The sequence below is a fragment of the Coffea arabica genome, chromosome 2e (genome assembly GCF_036785885.1).
Source record: "Coffea arabica cultivar ET-39 chromosome 2e, Coffea Arabica ET-39 HiFi, whole genome shotgun sequence".
Classification (NCBI taxonomy): domain Eukaryota; kingdom Viridiplantae; phylum Streptophyta; class Magnoliopsida; order Gentianales; family Rubiaceae; genus Coffea; species Coffea arabica.
The window spans coordinates 26,326,691-26,347,885 of record NC_092313.1 but is presented as its reverse complement, the minus strand read 5'-3'; the positions used below and the strand labels follow the sequence as shown (position 1 = coordinate 26,347,885).

General features: G+C 31.2%; 1 protein-coding gene across 1 annotated transcript; it reads right to left on the bottom strand.

The window, feature by feature from the left end:
* Positions 1 to 4,821: 4,821 nt before the first annotated feature.
* LOC113728479 (furcatin hydrolase-like) lies at positions 4,822 to 20,594 on the bottom strand. The gene is made up of 13 exons (XM_027252879.2): positions 20,427 to 20,594; positions 20,221 to 20,290; positions 17,618 to 17,676; positions 17,436 to 17,511; positions 7,944 to 8,021; positions 7,234 to 7,321; positions 6,789 to 7,056; positions 6,573 to 6,688; positions 5,996 to 6,213; positions 5,849 to 5,880; positions 5,537 to 5,639; positions 5,351 to 5,453; positions 4,822 to 5,112 (listed from the first exon to the last, which is right to left on the bottom strand). The coding sequence occupies exons 1-13, from the start codon at positions 20,592 to 20,594 to the stop codon at positions 4,947 to 4,949; spliced, it is 1,545 nt and encodes a 514-aa protein (XP_027108680.1). The 3' UTR covers positions 4,822 to 4,946.
* Positions 20,595 to 21,195: the final 601 nt, after the last annotated feature.

Below are 21,195 nucleotides of genomic sequence, written 5' to 3'. Positions count from 1 at the left end.
CAATTAGAATTTTTGTATTTTAGAAAGTATATCCGGTTAAGCAGGGAAAATTATGCCTATAATTTTACATGTTTAATAAGATTTCTCCTCTTTGCTTAATTTTACAAGTGATTGATCTAGTCAATAAAAAGCCATATTCTACCTTTAATTATTCTTATACATATTTAATGAGGGAATATCTAGTTATTGTGTTATAAAAAAAATAATAATAATATTTGTTTTACTCCAATAATTCTTGTGCCGAGTAACCGGGGATTGACATCTAAAAATGTTAATTTTCGCGTCAAAAGGTGCTTGAGTTAAGAGCATGCATAACAACTTGAATAAGTGAAATGTTGAGTAATCGGGGATCTTCACCAAAAAGTGTCGATTTTCGCGTAAAAAGGCATTTTCACTATTTAAGTAAAATGAAGTATGAATAATTCCCTCTTAGTTGTTGAATTTTGAAAAAAGATGATTATAGGATGAGGAAAGCTATAAATTGACTATGTGAATTGCTTATTAGTGAAATTAGGTTAGGATGAGAAATTAAGCTGAATTTGTTAAAATTAGGGTATAATTATATTTCTTTAACTTGATATTATGAGTATTTAGTGCAATTTGAATAAAGGCATAATGATTGGTTTCCAAGTTTTGAGAAATTAAATTTGACAAAAGTACATATATTGTTTCATCTCTTGAATTATTGAAGTTGATTATGTGTGAATTGCGGGAAATTTGATAAGTGAATATTTAATGTACATTTTGTACAAGTTTGGTATGATCTTTTGTTATGTTTTAAGAAGATTAAAGCCATATTTGAACTCTTTTTGGTGCAAATTGCTTAAGTGTTGTTTGAATAATCAAAACTTGTTAAATGAGTCGATTAATGCTTCAATCTTGATATTTTGAAGGATATTGCTATGTGAACTTCATGTACGAGATAAAGAAAAAGCAAGGATCATTTGGAGGATAAAGTACAAAAGAAACTAGGAGCAAAAATGAAGAAAAAAAAGAAGGAATTGAAAATCTGGAAATTGATAAAAGGGATCCGAGCTCGGATCCGTGTGCAACAAGAGGATCCGAGCCCTCGTCTGTACTTCTGGATTGGTGGATCCGAGGTCAGTCGATCCGAGCTCGGATTCATGTGAAAAAGGCCTCGGATCAGCCTTGATCCGAGCTCGGATCGTACTAAAGCCCTCGGATCTGCCTCTCCCCTCTGCAAGTGGCACAGCCGGTTTTCTTACCTTTTCACACTACTTTCCGGCCATCTTTGGTGAGAGAATTCGGTGGCACATGCTTTTGAAGCAAACAGAAGGATAATATGATTTATTGTCAAGTTAAAACAATATTTCTTTTGACTTTCTTAAAAATTTTGAGATTTTTGGAATCATGAGAGGAGAGAGAACTTTCCATTATCTTTTATGCAGAACAAGAGGGAGAAGTCAAGAGGAGACGTAGCTAGCATTCTTGCTGGTAGACATTTTTCTCTCTATCTAGAAAAACTTGCAAGGAGCACTTGGAGACTTCATCTTGTAATCATCTAGTGCAAGTCATAGCAGAAATTGGAGGGCTTTACCATTAACTTGGCTAAGCTTTTCTTTATCCTTCTTGTACTTGTAACTTGTCATGTTTTCCATCAATGAAGTTATTAATTTGATTGTTATATCATCCATGAATAGCTAAATTTCTATATCTAGGAAGTAGATAAAACTTATGACCAAGTGATATAAATTGAATGTGATTTACACTTGTGATATCTTGTAGTAACTTGTCTACTTGTGTATGCTTGATTACCTGCTGTTGTTTGATCACCAATAGCAGATTTATAGTTGTATTACTCTTTGAGAAATGGTAAAAACAATGGAATAACATAAGTAGAGCTTGAGTTGTAAGTTCATGAAAATAGAAATACATTCAAGTGGTTGAAATCTGCATTTCATGCATGAACAAGAATAGAGTTAGTTATTTGCCAAGAGATTAGGAAAAACTAAGCTGTTCTAAACCATTATTATCATGAGAATGAGATTTTGGTATTTTTGGAAATGAATCCCTAATTAAACAAGAGTAGCAACAAGTGTTAAATTTATTCATTTGGATCTTTTGTGTCATAAGTGGAATCTACATCCCTAGATTCAAGTTTTTAGTGAAATTTTTTCATTTGTATCTTGCATTTATTAAATCAGATTTGTAGGCAGTAGCTTTACAATTTTCTTGCTCAATTTTATTGTAAGTCTAAATAATAGAGGAAATAAGGACCTAGTACTTGTAGACATTGCTTCTCGTGGGATCGATCCGATACATGCCCTAAACTACTAATTTGACCTGTATACTTGCAGTCAAACGGGTGTAAATCGGATTTTAACTTGTACGTATATCAAAAACCCGTCAAAAGCTTTACTAATTAATAAGACAATAACATGTAACTGAACTGCTGAACAATATTACTCAATTGATTTCTAGCAATTTGTGTTATTCAGGACCAAATAGGACGAATTGGAAAATTATTTCATCTCTACGAATGAAAAAATAATAATAATTTACCTCCAGTAAGAGGTCTGAAACATTAAGTAAATCTTATATACACTGATAGTGTATACACTATCACGGTTGGATGCATGACACGTATGCAAAATTTGGGTTTCATCGAATTCAAATCATATTTCATGCATCCAATGATGAAAGTGTATACGCTGTTAGTTTATAGAAAATTAATCATAATAATTTACCTCCAGTTGGAAGTCTGAAACATTGAGGTTCTACAGGTTCGCCTGTGCAAGCCATACAGGGATGTCAATGTATGAACTACCATACCATCTTATAGCATTGTCAGTTTTAATTATTATCTTCATGCAATAGCCAGCTAACATCTAATTCCCATTTAAAATAATTTGAATATTCACCTTTTCTTTAGCTTTGTCATCAATCAATTGGTGGACTAATTTGCCACTGATTCAAGTACATGCACTAACAAGTACAAAACTTGTCGAAAAGGACTAATTTGCTTTCATTTTTTGGCCTAACACTAGGCTTGAAGCATTAAAGGAGGCTTAGTAACAAATTAAGTATTTCCACGTGAAATCTGCATTTGCAATGGATTCACTCAATTTTCTGAAACTCCCAAAATAGATTTATGCTTTACATGTGAAACACGAGTGTAACAATGAAGTCTCTTTACCATGTGAACCGGCTAAAACATTTCAATTCATTAGTCGAAAAAATTGTGTTTCACGTCCCAAAATGTAAAAAAATCTCCATATTCATTGTCCTACTAAATTTCGGGTTCTTTGTACTATTGAGTACTATTTTCTGTACTTAATATGTTCATCAAGCAGATTCTGCTCTTTATTCTGTATATACCCCCTGTTCTTTGTTGATTCATCAACATATCCTTCTACAAATTGGCCAGATTTAACTAAAGTCAACATTTAAATTAATGGTCAAAATATTTAGACTTGCAACTACATGCATGTGTACTTATGATTGTTTCAAATTTTCCTTTTGAATTTTTCTCTTAAACAAAAACCTTGTTGAAGTAGAAAATACAGTTTAAGGTGACGTATGGTAAGAGGGTATGGGAATCGAGAATCGGAATCAAGTCCACGCAACTATCTTAAGTTTTTCTAAAAAATCTTACAAGACAAGTTGTGTATCGATTAATCTTACTAGCAAATGTTTAATGAGTATTTATATACAAATAAATTGTTCATATCCTTATGAAAATCTAAAACCAGTTTTCAATAAGATTTAACTTACTTATTCTAATGTAACTCTTATATATGGAAGACTTTTGCCTATTTCTTCATAAGTCCCTCAAGTTTAATTTGTCTCATACACTAAACTACAAGTTATAAAAACTTGTTTTGGAAGTCTCTACTTGAAATTCTTTTAATCCAATTAAAGAAGTTCTTAATGTATGTGATCCATTAGATTCTTATATTCGTTGATAATAAGTATGAGTTATACTTTTTAATAAATAAGAACTAGATAAATTAAAAATCCTTTTAATTTATCATTGAATCCACTAACCAAAATCAATTCATTCTTTTAGATCAAGATTGGGATTTAGTAATGCATCATGACCACTTAAGTAATAAAAAAAGTCAAGTGGATGATTTTGTCTTTCAGTAAATGTTGACTATGTAACTTATATCCTTTTACTATTCTTATCTCACATTAATCTTGAAATCAGTTGTGCCTATTTTGTTATTTGATCAATGTCATTTCTTATACCAAAATATAACTCAAATGAAGGAGTATTTAGAAACACTTTCTAAGACATTTTTCATTTAACGCTAAGAATTTGGAATTATACTTTTACAAGGGGCTAATCATGAGATAACTTCTCTTTTATAAAAAGTGGTAAATTCTTATAGGTTATTAGCCATCTTTCCTTATTACAAGTATATACCGACATGCTAATGATATGGGCATTCCTTGTTACAAGAACAATCATGTAGCAGACAAAGTATAACCATCCATATTCAAAATACTATGATAATCTTTAAATATAAGAATCACTTACATAAACGTCACTTAGAGATTGATCGTTTGGCACTTAAAGGATTTTTCTATGTGGATTAATGTAGTGAGTTTGACCATCTTATCAATCACTCATATATTAATTTATGTGTCTCACATACTATAGTAAATCAGCTATACAATTTCTCATATAGAAGCGGTATAGTACATCCTATTTTCTCAATACTTTGGCTAATGATATTTAAGAATAAACCTCATGAACAATCGAATGTACCTCACCATTATAATTCTTATGATTTCATTGATTAGATTTATGCTAAGGATTTTATCATATAAATATAAGTATATAAACAATCAATATAATAAAGATGTCATTTATTATAATATAAATAATTCAATTGCATATTAAACCCTAAAAGTTCAGTGACTTTGGGGCATACTCACTGTCAAAGACATGCTTAAGAAGAAAATCTAGTACGTATTCTTTACTTGAGGAATCCTTTCAACCATAGTGCTGAACGCTTGGGGTACCTTTTAAGTCCATTTTTAAAGTCAACATAGTTAATGCCAAATCTCAAGGTGTAACCTGAGCCCCATTCAAATGTGTCTATGAACGTCCATGCAAAAAAACCTTTGACTCTAACACCTGCCCTGCAAAAATCAAAGTCGAATATATATTATGGCAAGTGTAAGTAATAAAGTGAATAATTCTAAAACAAATTATGATTACATATTCATTAGTCGTTAATTTGCACCGTCCTTCAATTTTTTTATTTTATTTTTAAGAAATACGAGCAGAAAAAAATTTAAAATCTAATCAGCATGCAGGGTGGTATTCTATATAATCCCTCTTTGACTATTTTTCCTATAATATATCCTATAGACTCACTTGATGGCCGCCTTCACTGCTGAAAGATGGCCACGGTAAAAGCGTATCCTTTGTGGATCATTCACTCCTTCCTTTACAGTATGGATATTGGCATCTCCAATTCCTGATAATTAATAACAACAAAATCATGTGAATTTTTCACTCGAGTGAATTGTATACATAATAATGGTAATCATTTTTAATTACCATTTTCAGTGATATAGATGACGGGATTGTTGTACTTTTTCTTTGTGTAGACAAGGAGATCTGTAAGCCCTTCTGGATAATCGTAAAAGATACTTACTCCTGTCTGCAAATAAGTAACTTAAAGTCAATTGTTGAAAGAATATATATAGAATGGACAAAAAGATTATACACTAGAAAGAAGATGAAAATAAAAAAAAATAGGTTCCAAAAACAACTTCTCAAAGTAATAATGTGGATGAAATAATCAAATATATGTTGTTATGTGGATTTATCCATGTTTTGCAAATTTAATTTCTTTCAAAATAAACATACCGGTGCTCCAATTAGTTTTCCATTTCGTTCACCTGTGAAATTATGGATAACCAGACAATGTTACTGAGGTAGATTTAACATTAATTCACAAATATTTGTTGACAAAAGATGAGAACTCAAATAATCATTGCTTGTCCAGAGACTTACTTGTGAGATTAACGCTAAGGTCAGTGGAATAGCTAATATTGACACTGTTAGCAGCATGAATATTAGAGACATAACTTGAAGTGTAGTAATTTACTCCAAGGAAATCTATGGAGCCTTTTAGCAAAAGTTTTTCTTGAGGAGAGAATTTTGGTAACCGCGCTCCAATGATGCTACGCATGATTTTTGGATAATCTCCATAGGTTAAGGGATCCAGAAACCTGCCAAAATCATGAAATTAATCACAAATTTCTTACAATCACTAGTCACAACATGCCTTTCAAGAAAAATCTAGCCACAGCTGATTTTAGTGTTGCAAGCTAATTAAGAACTAGGGTACATAACTCTATAGCAAAGCTTGAATTAGGACTAAATTATTTTTCAGTCAAAATCATTTTGAACATTACTGTATAAAACATGAATAATGTACAATACAAAATTTCTATCCTAATTGAATAAGCTATATACTTGATTGTTTGGGCAAGGTTTTTCTTCATCCTGCAAACTTCTCAAATTACTAGTCCTCACTATGATTTGGTTATTTTGGAAGAGAACTTTTACATGATGAAAAATAACTCACCATCCATAGAAAAAGTCAAGGGTTCGTTGGGCAGCATTAACATCGGCCGACAGATTGGAGAAAGGCATCATCCAATTAGTCACAAGCACTATCCCAATCTGACCCTTGTGAGATGCCTATGCGACACAATAAATAAATGACAAGACTTTTTTTAGTTTTCATCAATTTAACAAGCACACTAATTTGATTTCTTACAAAGCAATTTATAAATTTCACCTTGTACTTGTCCCTGTACAATTTAACAACAACTGCATGGCTAAGCAGAATGTGATGGCCAACCAAATAAGGCTCAACTGCAGAATTCCCAGCTGGGCATCCTTTGTTCATCCATGCTGAACACCTCCCTGGTGCAAGAGTGCCTATTATGGTGCTAGAGTCATATCCACCGGTGGCAAAAGACCATGGCTCGTTGAAGGTGCTCCAATGCTTCACTCTATCTCCAAATTCTTTAAAACAAAGCTCTGCAAAATCTCGAAAATCTTTCCTGCCAGCAAAAATATAGTAATTATTATTGTCAGAATTTAGACATTCGATTGACATATTAGGAGAGAAAATAAAGTAACAGATATTTGTGCTAGTCAATTTTTTATTTTGAAAATTTTAGTCGTATTATGTTGTTACAATACAAACGTATTTGTAGCTTCTTGAAAATTGCACTTACACAATATGAGGGCTTAAAAAGCCACCATATTCATCTTCTAGCACTTGAGGAACATCCCAATGAAATAGTGTCACAAAAGGCTGTATACCTGTTGGTTTGCAGAAATAAACATTATATGTGGGACATAAGAACGAGAGGTTAAAATTTAAAGCAAATTCTTCATATAAATTTTACATTTACCTCCCATAAAGTTTTTGCATAATTCTTGAGACACCTCTTCCATATTTTGAAACTAAAGTACATTCACTACTGAATTGTTCAATTTAGATTTGCTATTTTTTCTGTATGATATAGTTTAAAATATCTCCATCTACAAATATTTTATAATATTTTGCATTTTTTTCAAACTGTTCTTAAGGTTTGAATCATCTGAAATACATAAAATCAATAAGAGTCTTTACAGGCATATAAATAGGAGATTGCCCTCTTAAAGTGATAAAAGGTTCAACGAAGATATGCCTAATGTTCTTAATGATTATTTCTGTCATAAAAGGTTATATTAAAAGTTGCACATTTTGTGAAAGCAATTAATTAAGTCCTCTGTAATGGGATTAACTAACAACGTTTATATAACACAAGGAGCATTACATATTGTTCATGCATTGGGGTAAATAGGTGCTAAGAAATGAAAGACTTTCATGATGACCAATATATTAGAGTTCACACAAAAGAAAATATAGAGAGATTTCATAATAGATGAAGAATCTGACCTTTTGATAGTAGATCGTTGATAAGATTGTTGTAGAAGGCTATGCCTGCTTTATTCACTCCTTTACTGAGCTTACCATCTTTCAAAATTGTATTTAAAAAAGAACGGAAAAAATGTCAGCAAAATTATATAATTGCAGTTGAATCTTAATGTGTTGTCTAGCTCCAAGGCACTACAATTTTGTCTAGTAAGCAAGTCTATGTATATCAATGAAAAACTAGTGAATTTTTTGACAAAATGAAAAACTTGCAGACAATATATGAAAAGGAAAATTATTCTTATATATAACTAGTATAGCAGCACATGCATTGCATATTGTAATTATTTGTTCTCATGATACATACTAAAATAATCATTCGCCTAAAATTATTTACAAGAATAGAAGTTTTAACTATTTAAAGTATTGCAACGCTATCAACCTACTTCTCTAACAGAACCAATGGTTATGTTTGCTCAAAACCAATATGGTGAGTGAAAAGTAAATCTTTTTTTTTTTTATGTTCCACGGTTTTTAATTTTTGAAAGTCATGTAAAGGGTACTTTATTTGGGTATTTTCTTCCAATTTCAATAATTCAATTTTTAGTGTTTCAGTTGTTGCTTTTTGGGTTTAAGGCATTATCAATAAGCTTAATAGTCAAAGATGCCTTTATTAAACCAAATTGTAATATAATTAATTTGAAATTGTTTGAAGAGTTAAAGTTAATTAAATGAAGCACTCATCCAATGGTTAATATACATGTTCAAATATAAATTAATAATCCTTTGATAATCATGGACTACCATATGATGAATCTACACTTCATAAAGGTTTAAATCAAACCCATCCCGTCGGTAGTCCACAGTCTTTTTGTCCGAACAATAATTTTAGCTTATAAAAAATAGTAAACTTTATTCCACAAGTCTTTTTGAACAATTTCCTAACATTGATTTTAAGTCTTTAGGCACAAGTCATAAAATCTTGTCTTTATATAATGTTCACTATGTTCCAAATTCTTTTACACCGCTACTTGAAGAGTAAATTAAATAGTTACAATAATAATGGTCGATTGGTTTACTTGTCTGAATGCTATAATTCAATGAAATTGTAGTATTTTGATGGCAGAAATACTTTTATTCACTTATTTTGATGTCCTACTATTCTAAACTTCATATGCTAATCTCTTGCCATCTTTTGACAATTGTTATATCTTATTTAGCAAAATATAAGACTTCAATTAATAAGAGAAGTTCATTAGCTTACACTCATTAGCAGTAAAAGGAATCATTGTAATGTGTTTTGTTACAATTTGTACAAAAAGAATTTAATATCAATTAGAATATCATACATTAAGCATCAAATTCTATACGACAAAAATAAAACAATCTATACTGCTAACAATTGACCCACAATGGTAGCACACATCCTAATACAATGTCAAATTGCAACTCTTAATATATTGGCTCATTTTCTTCTTATTCTTTTTAGAGTTTATCTTTTCCATGAATAACCACAAGTTTTGAAAATTAAGCATTACGCTTTCAAAACGTATCATAATTGTAAAGTTATTAGAGTAAATTTTATATGTACTATCAGTGTATACACTATCACAATTGGATGGATGACACATGAACAAATTTTGAATTTCAATAAAGCAAACCCTACATACTTCAAAATTATTGACTCTTTTATTGTAGCATTACCTCCTATATTAATAAGAGAATATGATATTGCAATGAAATCAAAACAAAACTCAACTTATTATCATTTGTCCAAAGGAAAACCATAGTAAAAGTTAGTCATTATTGAGAGGGAAGATTGATCCAAGTTTATTCAAAAATAGATGTTTCAAAAATCCAACATTACATGTTCACCATAATAATGATTTTATCACAAAATATTCTTCACAAAATTTTTAGAGCATTCTTATGAAATTACTTATAAAAGAAAGAATTTTCATTATAGAGAAAAGGGTGAACCACTGGCCTCTAGATATTTTATAAAACAATTCAAAAGCTTTTAGTATTTTCTAAGTTAACTTGATGTAAGCAAAGTTAATTTGTGCATGACCCATTTTATACAATCGATAAGGAATCCAACTTGGTCTTGAAATTATGAGAGAATGTCTAAAGATAATTCATGTCCCATTTTTTTTTTTTTGGCAAAAGTAAAAATTTTTATTGATCAAACAAAAGGCTTGCTTTAGAGGTTCTGTATACATATAATTGGACTCACTCTATACACTCAGACCAAAACTTGGAAGGAAATGATACAACTAATCCCTATCAAGAGAAGCAGTATCCTGTGTTTTCAAACTCGGACCGGACCGGCTGGTCCGACCGGTTGAACCGGGAACCGGTCAAGTGTCCGGTCCGAGTTGGTCATCAAAACCGGGAGATTCAAAACCCGGTCAACTCCGGTCAAAACCTGGGTTTGACCGGTACAGAACCGGAAAAACCGGTCCAACAGGAGATTTTGTAAAAAAAGTTCAAACTTTTTTAATATTATGTTTTGGCCCCCTAAATTGTGAAAACTTATTAATATACCTCAAATATTTCATACTTTATAAATATTGTCCTAAAATTTGATGTTATTTTTCAATTAAATCCATAATTTTAATTCTAAACTTGTTAATGTTTATTAAATAATATAAATTGTTACTTGATTGTTCTAATTTCTTTGTATTTTCTTGTTAAATATATTTGAAACATCAAATATATATGAATATACATTTATTAATATCAATATGTTATTGGATATTTTATATACAATAATTTAATTTTTAAATAATTTTTATTTATGACGTCATCCGGTTCGACCCCTATCGACCCCCGGTCGAACCCATTGACCCCTGACCCCTGACCTCGGCCGAGTCGATATCCGGTCCGATTCTGAAAACATAGGCAGTATCTAACTAAACCGAAACTACTTCAAAGTATTAATGATCAATACCTCATTCAAGGAACAAAGTCAATTCTCCTTTGTTCTAGGAACATTAGACCATGAAGCTACTGTAAAGTGTAAATTTCACAGCAGTCACAATATCATTAACTACATTCACAAGCAGCATCGGGATATTTTGAAAAATGATTCTAGTTTTGGGTCACCACAGGTAATATACTGTAGCAGTATAAGACATTTCAACTCATGTCCCAATCTTGATGCAATTTTTTGAGACATTTTTTGTAATTTTTTTACGTCTTTGTAATCTTTGTTCATTTCTCCATAATTTATAAAAATCATCTTTAAAATTCTTTGTGGGAGAAAACTTACTTTAAAAAGAATTTCATAACATAAAAACTAAAGTGTTATATTTAGAAACTTTAGTGTAGAGCTACTCAATGTAGACAATTATATGCTAAGATGGTTGTTTCTTACTATTTCCAAATGTAAAATTTTACTTTTATTATCATTTTATATGCTTTTGCAAATTATTTATTTCCTTTAAGTACTTAATTTGCCCTTACTGATTCTTATTTGTAGGCACAATTGACAGTTGTGTTAGTCATGAGTTCCGTGTCTTTTCTTTGTAATAAGTCATATAACAATTATTATCTTCAAGGTCCCTAAGACCTAATTCAATTGGTAGGGACATTAACTAGATTGTCGTTTGGTCCATTATGTTCGACTCTCAAGTATTTACCTTTCTCCTTTGTTTTTGTAAGGTTCAAAGTCTCCTTTGAATAATAAAAAAACTATTCTCCTCAAAATCCCACTCCTATTCATATATAGTAATAGAAAACTATTCTCCTCAAAAGTCCCTCTCCTTTTCATATATAGTAATAATTCCTAAAACCCATTTGAAAAAACTATCATTTTATTATTGGATGCGTTTCAGAAGTCATTTAATAATAGTTTCATTCCAAGAGGAAATAAATGAATTCAAATTATTTTTCTATATTTCAATAATAGAATGAAAGTTTCACATTGGTCTTGAAATTGTGAGAGAATGTCTAAAGATATTCATGTGCCAATCTTGATGACATTTTTTGAGATCTTTTAGTCTATGTAATCTTTGTTCGTTTCTCCATAGTTTGTAGGGATAATTTCAGAAACCTTCCCTGAGATTTCCAACAATTTCATTGACCTCCCCTAAGGTTTTGAAAATGATAGAAACCTCCCCTGAACTTATAGTTGTAGTAACATGATCAACCCATGTCAGAAAAATGAGCATTTAAAAAATATTTTGAGGAGTGAGATGATATTTGTGTTCCACATATGCCCTTTTTGCTTATCCACAACTTGTATTAGTAAATAATGAAAACTATTAAAAGACATACATAAGTAGTAAATTCTAGTAGGTATAATAGCAATTAGGGAAAGTGCAGTAACAACAACTTGAAGCTTCAGTTTGCACAAATGGCTAGTGCAATGGCCATATTTTAAGTTTCTTTCAAAAGCATATAAACGGCTCAAGCAACTCAAGAAATAATTTATTTTTAGTGTGATTATCTAATTTTGAGGTAATAAAAAGTGGCAAAACTGGAACAACCAAAGGCCATAGTTAACATGATACTCATCATAAATATCACACTAGGTGTTGTATCTATATTCATCCAAAATACAAAATCAATTGGATAAACTCTCGTAACAAATGTAAAAGTGCCACGACATTGTATCAACAATTTTAAGTCTTTTCTGATTATGTAAGAAGTAAACCAGTAGTACTTGTCAATTGGATTATATTTGGAAGAAATGTATGACTGTTGTTTGATGACTACTACTATAACTTTACTAAGAGATAATAAGCAACAACTTATTAGTTGAACTAGTTAGTAAGGCAACATAAGTCACTTGACATTAGTTCGAAATTGCTATAATTGTAGCAGTTGTAGTACTACATAACTATCGATGCAATCCAAGATAGTTTCAAACACCATCTGCCCTAGATGAATCAGGCAGATAGTGAGGATTGCAAAGCCAAATTTCATGACCATTGATTGTTTGGCACTAATGCCAACCATATACGAAAGCATGAGTGGGTAGCATGTCAATAATCTTAATGCAAATCAGCAGATTTTAACCTGAGGGGAGCCATACTTTTCTCCTTCTTTTCGCTCCATTTTTCCATCTTCTCCAAGTCTTCGTATAATACTATCCTTGTGTTGCTCTCTAAAGTCATGTCCAATCACAAAAAATGGCTCCATATTGGTGCATCAATTAGTGCCATTTCTTAAGTGTAGTTACATTGGCTTATTAGAGATAGAACTATAGTTAATATCATTTAATTAGTTGATTTATTTAATGACCTAATTATATTTTTCCAGAAATTCGTTTCTCATCACCCTTTTATGCATAAGGGCAAAGTAGTAAATTCATTCCAGGTTACATCAGCAATGGGTCCCAAAATCAGTTGAGGGGAGGTCAGTGTTATTTTCGAAACCTCAAGGGAGGTCAATGAAATTATTTTGATGTTTCTGAAATTATCCCTAGTTTGTAAAAATCATCTCCAGAATTCTACACCCACGATCATCTCCAGAATTATTCCTTAAGAAACTTAATGTATAAGTACTCAATGTAGACGATTATATGCTAAAGATGGTTGTATTCCCAAAACGTAAAGTCTCTCTCCTGTTCGTATATAGTAATAATTCCTAAAAACAATTTGAAGAAACTTTCATTCTACTATTGGATGCCTTTCAGAAGCCATCCAATAATAGTTCCATTCCGAGAGGAAATAAGTGAATTTAAGTTTTTTTCATATGATATATTCAATATTTAATTTTGTTAAACTCCATCTTCCATTCTTTCTAGATTGAGATTTAAGATAATCTTTCACTTGATGGTTAACAATTGCTCACCAATATTATTTTCCAATTTCCCCTTATAGGGCAAGGAAACCAATAAAAAGTGGAGAAGAAAATTTTCAATTGGTAAATGATGCAAAAGAGTTGAGATGTGCCAATTTATGCATGGGGCCATAACTCACTACTTGTATTAAGTGTTAAGTAATTCGGAAGGGAAAGTTTCAAAATCATAAGGGTGATATTCACTAAATCTAACATAATATACCTTTTTGTACCCAAAAAGAAAAAGAAACAAAATAAAAATGATATAATGTGTTTTCAAAAGGGTTCTTATACTTAAATTATGCTAATTCTCAACTCCCAGTCCAAAAACAAATATATAGTAATGAAGGTAGAAGCATAGCTCAATGTACACAGGCAAATGCTAATATCCGAGTAAATATGTAACTTTACTTATCATGCTATTAATTAGTATTTTAGACTATCCTTATAAGTGGATGGCAGGAATAGAATCTCTAGTTTTCTTTTCTTTCACTTTTAGTGTTTAATCTACCTAACATAAAAAATGACTACAATTTCATCTTCTATTTCTTAAGACACAAAAGAATGAAAAGAGGCAAAAGAAACAATAGAAACACAATACAGAGCTTTTCCAGTTGAAAGGAACTCTCTTTTGTATTTGTGTTTAATTTAGAAAATTCATTGTCAAACAAATTCTATAATACAATTCTAATTTTATTTCTCAAATAAAACCTGAACCTTTTCTAAATCAAACTCTATTCATAAAGTACAACCACAAAATCAATATTATAAAAATATAACCTCAACATAGTAAAAATAAGACATTTAGATTTAGAAGAAATTTGTCATCAAATAAATTCTCTAATACAATTCTAATTTTATTTCTCAAGTAAAATCGAAACCTTTTCTAAATCAAACTCTATTCGTAAAGTACAACCACAAAGTCAATCTTACAAAATTAACCTCAACATAATAAAAAAAAAAAGACATTTAGATTAAGAAGAAATTCATCATCGAACAAATTCTCTAATACAATTCTAATTTTATTTTTCAAGTAAAACCTAAACCTTTTCTAAATCAAACTCTATTCGTAAAGTACAACCACAAAGTCAAAATTACAAAAATAACCTCAACATAGTAAAAATAAGACATTTAGATTTAGAAGTATGGCAAAGCTTTTAGAATATCTAGTGAGGGTATCATTAGAAAGTGAAAACTAAATCATTAAACCACTAAATTATATTGGTGTTTTTCATATAGTATAGATATAGATAAGTATGCATCCCCAATTTGGGTATCTTCTTCATATAAATTGTGATGTCACAATTGATTTGACTCAACAGATTAGTTTATGGGGTGGATTAACTTATGCAATTAATACTTCAGATAGGTAAAATTTGAATTAAGACATAGCTTGGGTGTAGGCTATATATTTTCCCCTTACTTGAGGGAATAATCTAAGCTGGCCGATATATTAATATTACCCTTTTGGCACTAAAGTTTGGTCAAAGTATGAGAACTACCAAATAAATTCATGCATTGCAATTACATATACATCTACTACTGCGTCCACATTTTAATGGACTTTTAATGGGTTTAAAGTCTGTTTCATTCATCTTGTACCCTAAGTCATGGTTTTTCATTAAACACGTTATAAAATCATCCTCAAGTCAACTTAATGCTTTGTTATTCACTATGTATGAATCTACGTGCAAAACATGATAACCAGGTAGGCAAAGTTTGAATTAAGGCATAGGTTGGGTGTAAGCTGTATATTTTCCCCCTACCTGATGGAATAATCTAAACCGGCTTATATGTTGCCCTTTTGGCACTGAGGTTTGGTCAAAATATGAGATCTACCAAGTAAATTCATGCGGCGCAATTAAATATACATATACTACTACATGCCATAGTTTACTAAATTTTTAATGGATTTAAAGTCTGTTTTATTCATCTTGTATCTTAAGTCTTGATTTTTTCATAAAGCACTTTATAAAATCATACTCAAGTCAACTTAATGCTTTGTTATTCACTATGTATGAATCTACACGCAAAACATGACAATCAGGTAAGCAAAGATTGAATTAAGGCATAGCTTGGGTGTAAGCTATATATTTTCCCCTTATCTGAGGGAATAATCTAAGCCGGCCTGTATATTACCCTTCTGGCACTAAAGTTTTGTAAAAGTATGAGATCTACCAATAAATTCCTGCAGTGCAATTACATATACATCTACTACTACATACTATATTTTAATGGATTCTCAATAGATTTAAAGTCAGTTTCATTCATCTTGTACCATAAGTCTTGTTTTTTTCATAAAGCACATTATAAAATCATGGTTAGTCAACTTAATGCTTTGTTATTCACTATGTGTGAATCTATATACACAACATGACACTCAAGTAGGCGAAGTTTGAATTAATTAAGGCATAGCTTAGGCGTAAGCTGTATATTTTCCCCGTATCTGAGGGAAAAATCTAAGCCGGCCTATATATTACCCTTTTGGCGCTGAGGTTTGGTCAAAGTATGAGATCTACCAAGTAAATTCATGTAATGCAATTACATATACATCTACTACTGTGCACCATATTTAATAGATTTTCAATGGATTTAAAGTTGTTTCATTCATCGTGTACTAAGTCTTTTTTTGTCATAAAGCATTTTATAAAATCATCCTCATTTCAACTTAATGCTTTGTTATTCATTATGTATGAATCTACATCACAACATGACAATCAGGTAGGTAAAGTTTGAATTAAGGCACAGCTTGGGTGTAAGCTATATATTTTCCCCTTACCTGAGGGAATAATCTAGGCCCCTTAATTATTACCCTTTTGTCGCTGACTTATGAGATCTACCAAATAAATTTATGCATTGCAATTACATGTACATCTAGTACTGCGTACCATTTTTTAATGGATTTTCAATGGATTTAAAGTCTATTTCATTCATGTTATACCCTAAGTTTTGGTTTTTTCATAAGCACTTTCTAAATCATCCTCAAGTCAACTTAGTGCTTTGTTATTCACTGTGTATGAATCTACATGCACAACATGACAATAGCCAAGTTGATGAAAAAAATTATCAGGTAGAAATAAAAGCTGGAATAGAGCACTCCTCGAACTTCTGTAGATTCGGTCATCTTCCTTCTACATGTGTGTGTGTGTAGGTATATGCATATATGCTGTCACTATTTGAAAAACTTTATTTGATGTAGACAAGAAAATTATTGACGAATTTTTATATCACTGAATTAGTTGATGGTGATCCTATTACAAATATCCAGCCAGAAGAACTTATCAACCTTCATATAGGTAGAGATTACTCCGTATAGTGTTCTGAATTTCCTCTTGATTGTAGACAATCCTTTTAAAAATCTTCGACCGGATTAGTAATTGGATAGACTTAAATGTCAGTACATCGAGTACTGGTACAATATTATAATGGATAATCTACTATAGATTGGATCTAAAGTCTTGAGCTATTCATCTTCTACACTAACTCTTGGGTTTATCATAAAGAACATTATAAATTCATCCTTAAGTCGACTTAATGCTTTTGTTATTAAGCATGTACGAATCTACATGCAATGCCAAGTGGATGAAAATAATTAGGTACGTAGAAGTGGAAGCCGGATTACAACACTGTTTTAACATTTATACATTCGATTATCTTCCTTCTAGAGAACATGACATGATAAAATTGACTGGTGCTGAATGAAACGGTAAAATTCAACCAACTTACGAGGTAAAACTCTTGCCCATGAGATGGAGAATCTGAATCCATTCAAACCTATGAATTTCATCAGTCGGACGTCTTCCTGCATGTCACAATCGATATTAGACATGGATTTATCAGTTATGATTCATCTTTTCAGCATAAACGTCCAATTACATGTACGTCTTCTTCAATGAAATTATTGTTACCTTGTAACGATGATAAAAATCATCAGTCAAGTCCCCATTGCTGCGATCCAGTATTTTTTCTACAGATGTATAAAAGAACCAAGACATTAATATAGTGCTTGAAATACTTCCCATCATTTTTTCTTTTTATATTCCCTATTAGTTCCCTTAGATTCCTTATGACACATGACTGATGGGAAAAAGAAGTGAAATCATTGAGAGAAACCCTTGTGTTTTTAAGAAAAAGAAATACAAAATTGAATCATTTACCTAGTTTAATTGGCTTGGAAACACCAAATACTCGGTATTCAACTTACGTTTGTAATATGACAATACTTTGTCAGAACAATTGTAGCCATTTACTCAAAGGGGTCAAGTTTGCATGCCCCTAATTAAGGCAAGAGTGGAAATGTAGATTAAGTTTAATTTTGACGATGCCAACGAGTCAGAAAATTGATTGATTCTTGATAACAATGCAAGCAAGAATAATCATAATCTATTCTGACAGTCCCGTCTGCTACGAAATAGATAATTACTGAGTGGACTAAAAACTAAAGATTAACTAATATAACTCTTTGCAGTTTTGTCTAGGAGATTGAAACAGCAATGGCTGACCCAGGCCTTAAACAATATTTCGATTTCTCATGGTAGCCATAGTTTTGTGCCAAAGTATCAATGACACGTCTATAAATTGACCAAACACTTTATCAATCATCCCACTTTCTAGCAAAATGTGTTTCTTTCTTCTTTTCAACGTAATATCAATTTTATCTTACTTGATGTGGGAAAACTGAATAGCAATGTTTTGAAAATCGGATTGGACCGGTCGGTTCGACCGATTGAACCGTGAACCGGCCATGGCACTGGTCCGGTTCTATGTCATAGTTGACTTTGTCAAAAAACCGGTCAAAAATCGGTCGAACCATGAAAACCGCTGAACCGGATTGAACCGGTGGTTTCCGGTTTTCAACTTCTCCCCCCCTTTTTTTTTTTAAGTTTTGCAAAATGCAGCTATCAAAATTCAAACTCAAGACCTTTGTAATAGAAGACCAATGTATTAACCGTTGTACCATTACATATTATTAGTTTTTTTTATAACTTATTTATATAAAGCAAATACTCATATTTCTTTTTTTCATTTTTCTTACAAAATCTCATTCTCTCTTGACTCTTTCTTTTTAATCTTCAACTCCCTCTCTCTCTCTTTCTCTCTCTCTCTCTCTCTCTCTATTCTCTTTTCTTTTGTCACTCCCTTTTTAATCAAACCTCTTTATTTTTAATTTATTGATGTTTTCTTCCATCTTTTAATTTTGTTTTTGTCCATTAAATTGAAAAAAGTTAAAAAAGAATTATTTTTCTTTAACCCAAATTATTTAATGCCACAACCACTCACTTTTATCTCATTTTTTGTTTCTTATCAAGTTTACATTTCTATTTTCGATTCTCTTGATTTTCTTCGAACTCCAAACTTCCTTTTTTATATTGCAATCTCTAAATCCCAAAACGTAAATTAAAATTTAAGTTCACAATATCTAAATTCTCATAGACGTGAATTTTGTATAATTTCAAAATATTGTGATATTTTTGGGTTGGATTTAGATATAATTGAAATTGAGATGAAATTTTTTTGTTTTAACTTATAATTTAAAAAATTTATTTTTAAAAATCCAAGTTATTAAAAAATAGTAAACTTTTCATCATATACAGTATTAAATTAGTCTATTACATGTCTTATTTTGTGCATATGTATATTTATATAAATTATTTTTAAAAAAATTCATTGAACCAGGGTTGAACCGGTCCGACCAGTTGAATCTCGACCCTTTCACTTCAACGGTTCAATTAACGGTCCGGTTTTTAAAACATTGCTGAAAAGGGAAAAGAGGAAGCTCTCTTGGGTTTTAAATTGAAGCAAGATTCATCATCCATTTTGTATGACAGTCATAGCAAATCTTAATTCTCTTGTTTAAGAGCACCAAATTTTAATTCGTCTAATAAACACCAAGGCCTAAGTTAAATTAACACCTTCAGATCATGGGCTGCAGTCGTTAATACCATTAGAGTTTAGGTATGAATTAAGGAGAACCTAGAGCGGAAAATTATTGTAAACTAATGCAAAAGTTTTTGTGAACTTAATAGAGAAACAAATGGAGTATAGTCAACTTCTTAATGAAAAGGGAGAAACAAATGATCTCTGGAAACCAACTCCTTAAAATTTGAGATAAATATGTTCCAATATAGTGTTCTTAAAGGTGTAAAGGCTAGCTAAGAAATAAAAATCACTTCAATTTTTTTTTGGGTGTATATTTCACCCTTTTTTGTTCATAATTTTTTTAAGGCCGAACCTCAATCCAATTTGCATACTATGTTCTAATATTAAAGTTATGCTTGCCTCGCCAAGGTTTGCATATCAAGGAACTCCCAAACTTATTCAAGCTTCTTGTTCATTGATCAACTCTTATAACCTCGAAAGTCTAGCATAATCTTTTTTCTTTTATCCTGTATTTGGTTCTGGTGTTCGTCCTATCCGCTGTAGCATGGCCCTGCTAAAAGGCTGGGCAAGACAATAAAGTACACTGCAGAACACACCATTTTTGTGAAATGGGAAAGAGATAGAAAGAAACCTGGATATTTGTGGGTGTAGGTATCCCAAATACTAGGTCCTTTTCCATCCTCAAATGCTGCTCCCTCATACTGCGAAAAATTGCAAATTACCAATCAACTAAGAATTTGAATGAATCCCTAGTAAACCAATGTTATTAGTTTTGCAAACCATGATTAAGCCCATGTTAAAATGTAGCTTATGAACATTCCAAAGAAATTTATGTACCTGATATGCCGAGGAAGCTGCTCCAAATATGAACCGCGGTGGGAAACTGCTCCGTTTTAGTGCATTTGTTATATTGCTTGGTGCAGTACTTCCAGCTGAAAGTACATTCACAGACAAGAAGTTTGCTAAAATTAATAAGCTAACAAAACTAGACCCTTGAACTGCCATTTTTAGTTCCTTGTGATAAAGTCACCATTAGCTTGGGTACTCATTTAAATAGACTGCGATTAAAGTCTAAACACGTGGATTCCATCGTGCACTTTTATGAAATTATAAGACAATGTTGTGATCCTAATTTTACGTGAATACACATTTACCTAGGGTACATTTGATAAAACTAATCTCTAATTTAAAATTTGAATTTATTAAGATGTAGAATTTTTAAGTACTAAATCTGATACATTTGAGTGTATATTATATTAAGAGATAAGTGAATAGTTCATCATTTATTTTTTGGAGTAAATTTTGTTTAAAAAATTCAGTGCTACTTAATTAATACATATATTTAATTTTTAATTATCAAACGCTTTTGAACATATTAATATCTGAATCCATTAAATTTAAATGTTGAATTAGATTATTAAACAGGGCCTTAGAGTTGAAAAATAATGTAGAGATTTTCAACACACATCGTGCACTTGTTGATTGTTTCAATACACATGTTTTGCTATTCATCTAGAGAGTTTTCTTGCTCGCGATCATGCACGTCGTAATTAATCAATTATTTCTTCAATTATGCCACAGATTTCGTCAACTATTAGTCCAATAT

Excerpts from the sequence above, each read along its gene's own strand:
- LOC113728479 (XM_027252879.2), bottom strand. The coding sequence starts at position 20,594 with ATGGCAGTTCAAGGGTCTAGTTTTGTTAGCTTATTAATTTTAGCAAAC. Across the intron at positions 17,677-20,220 it reads CTACACCCACAAATATCCAG|AAAAAATACTGGATCGCAGC; the intron begins GTTTCTTTCTAT and ends ATACATCTGTAG. Across the intron at positions 6,214-6,572 it reads CTTGACTTTTTCTATGGATG|GTTTCTGGATCCCTTAACCT; the intron begins GTGAGTTATTTT and ends TGATTTTGGCAG.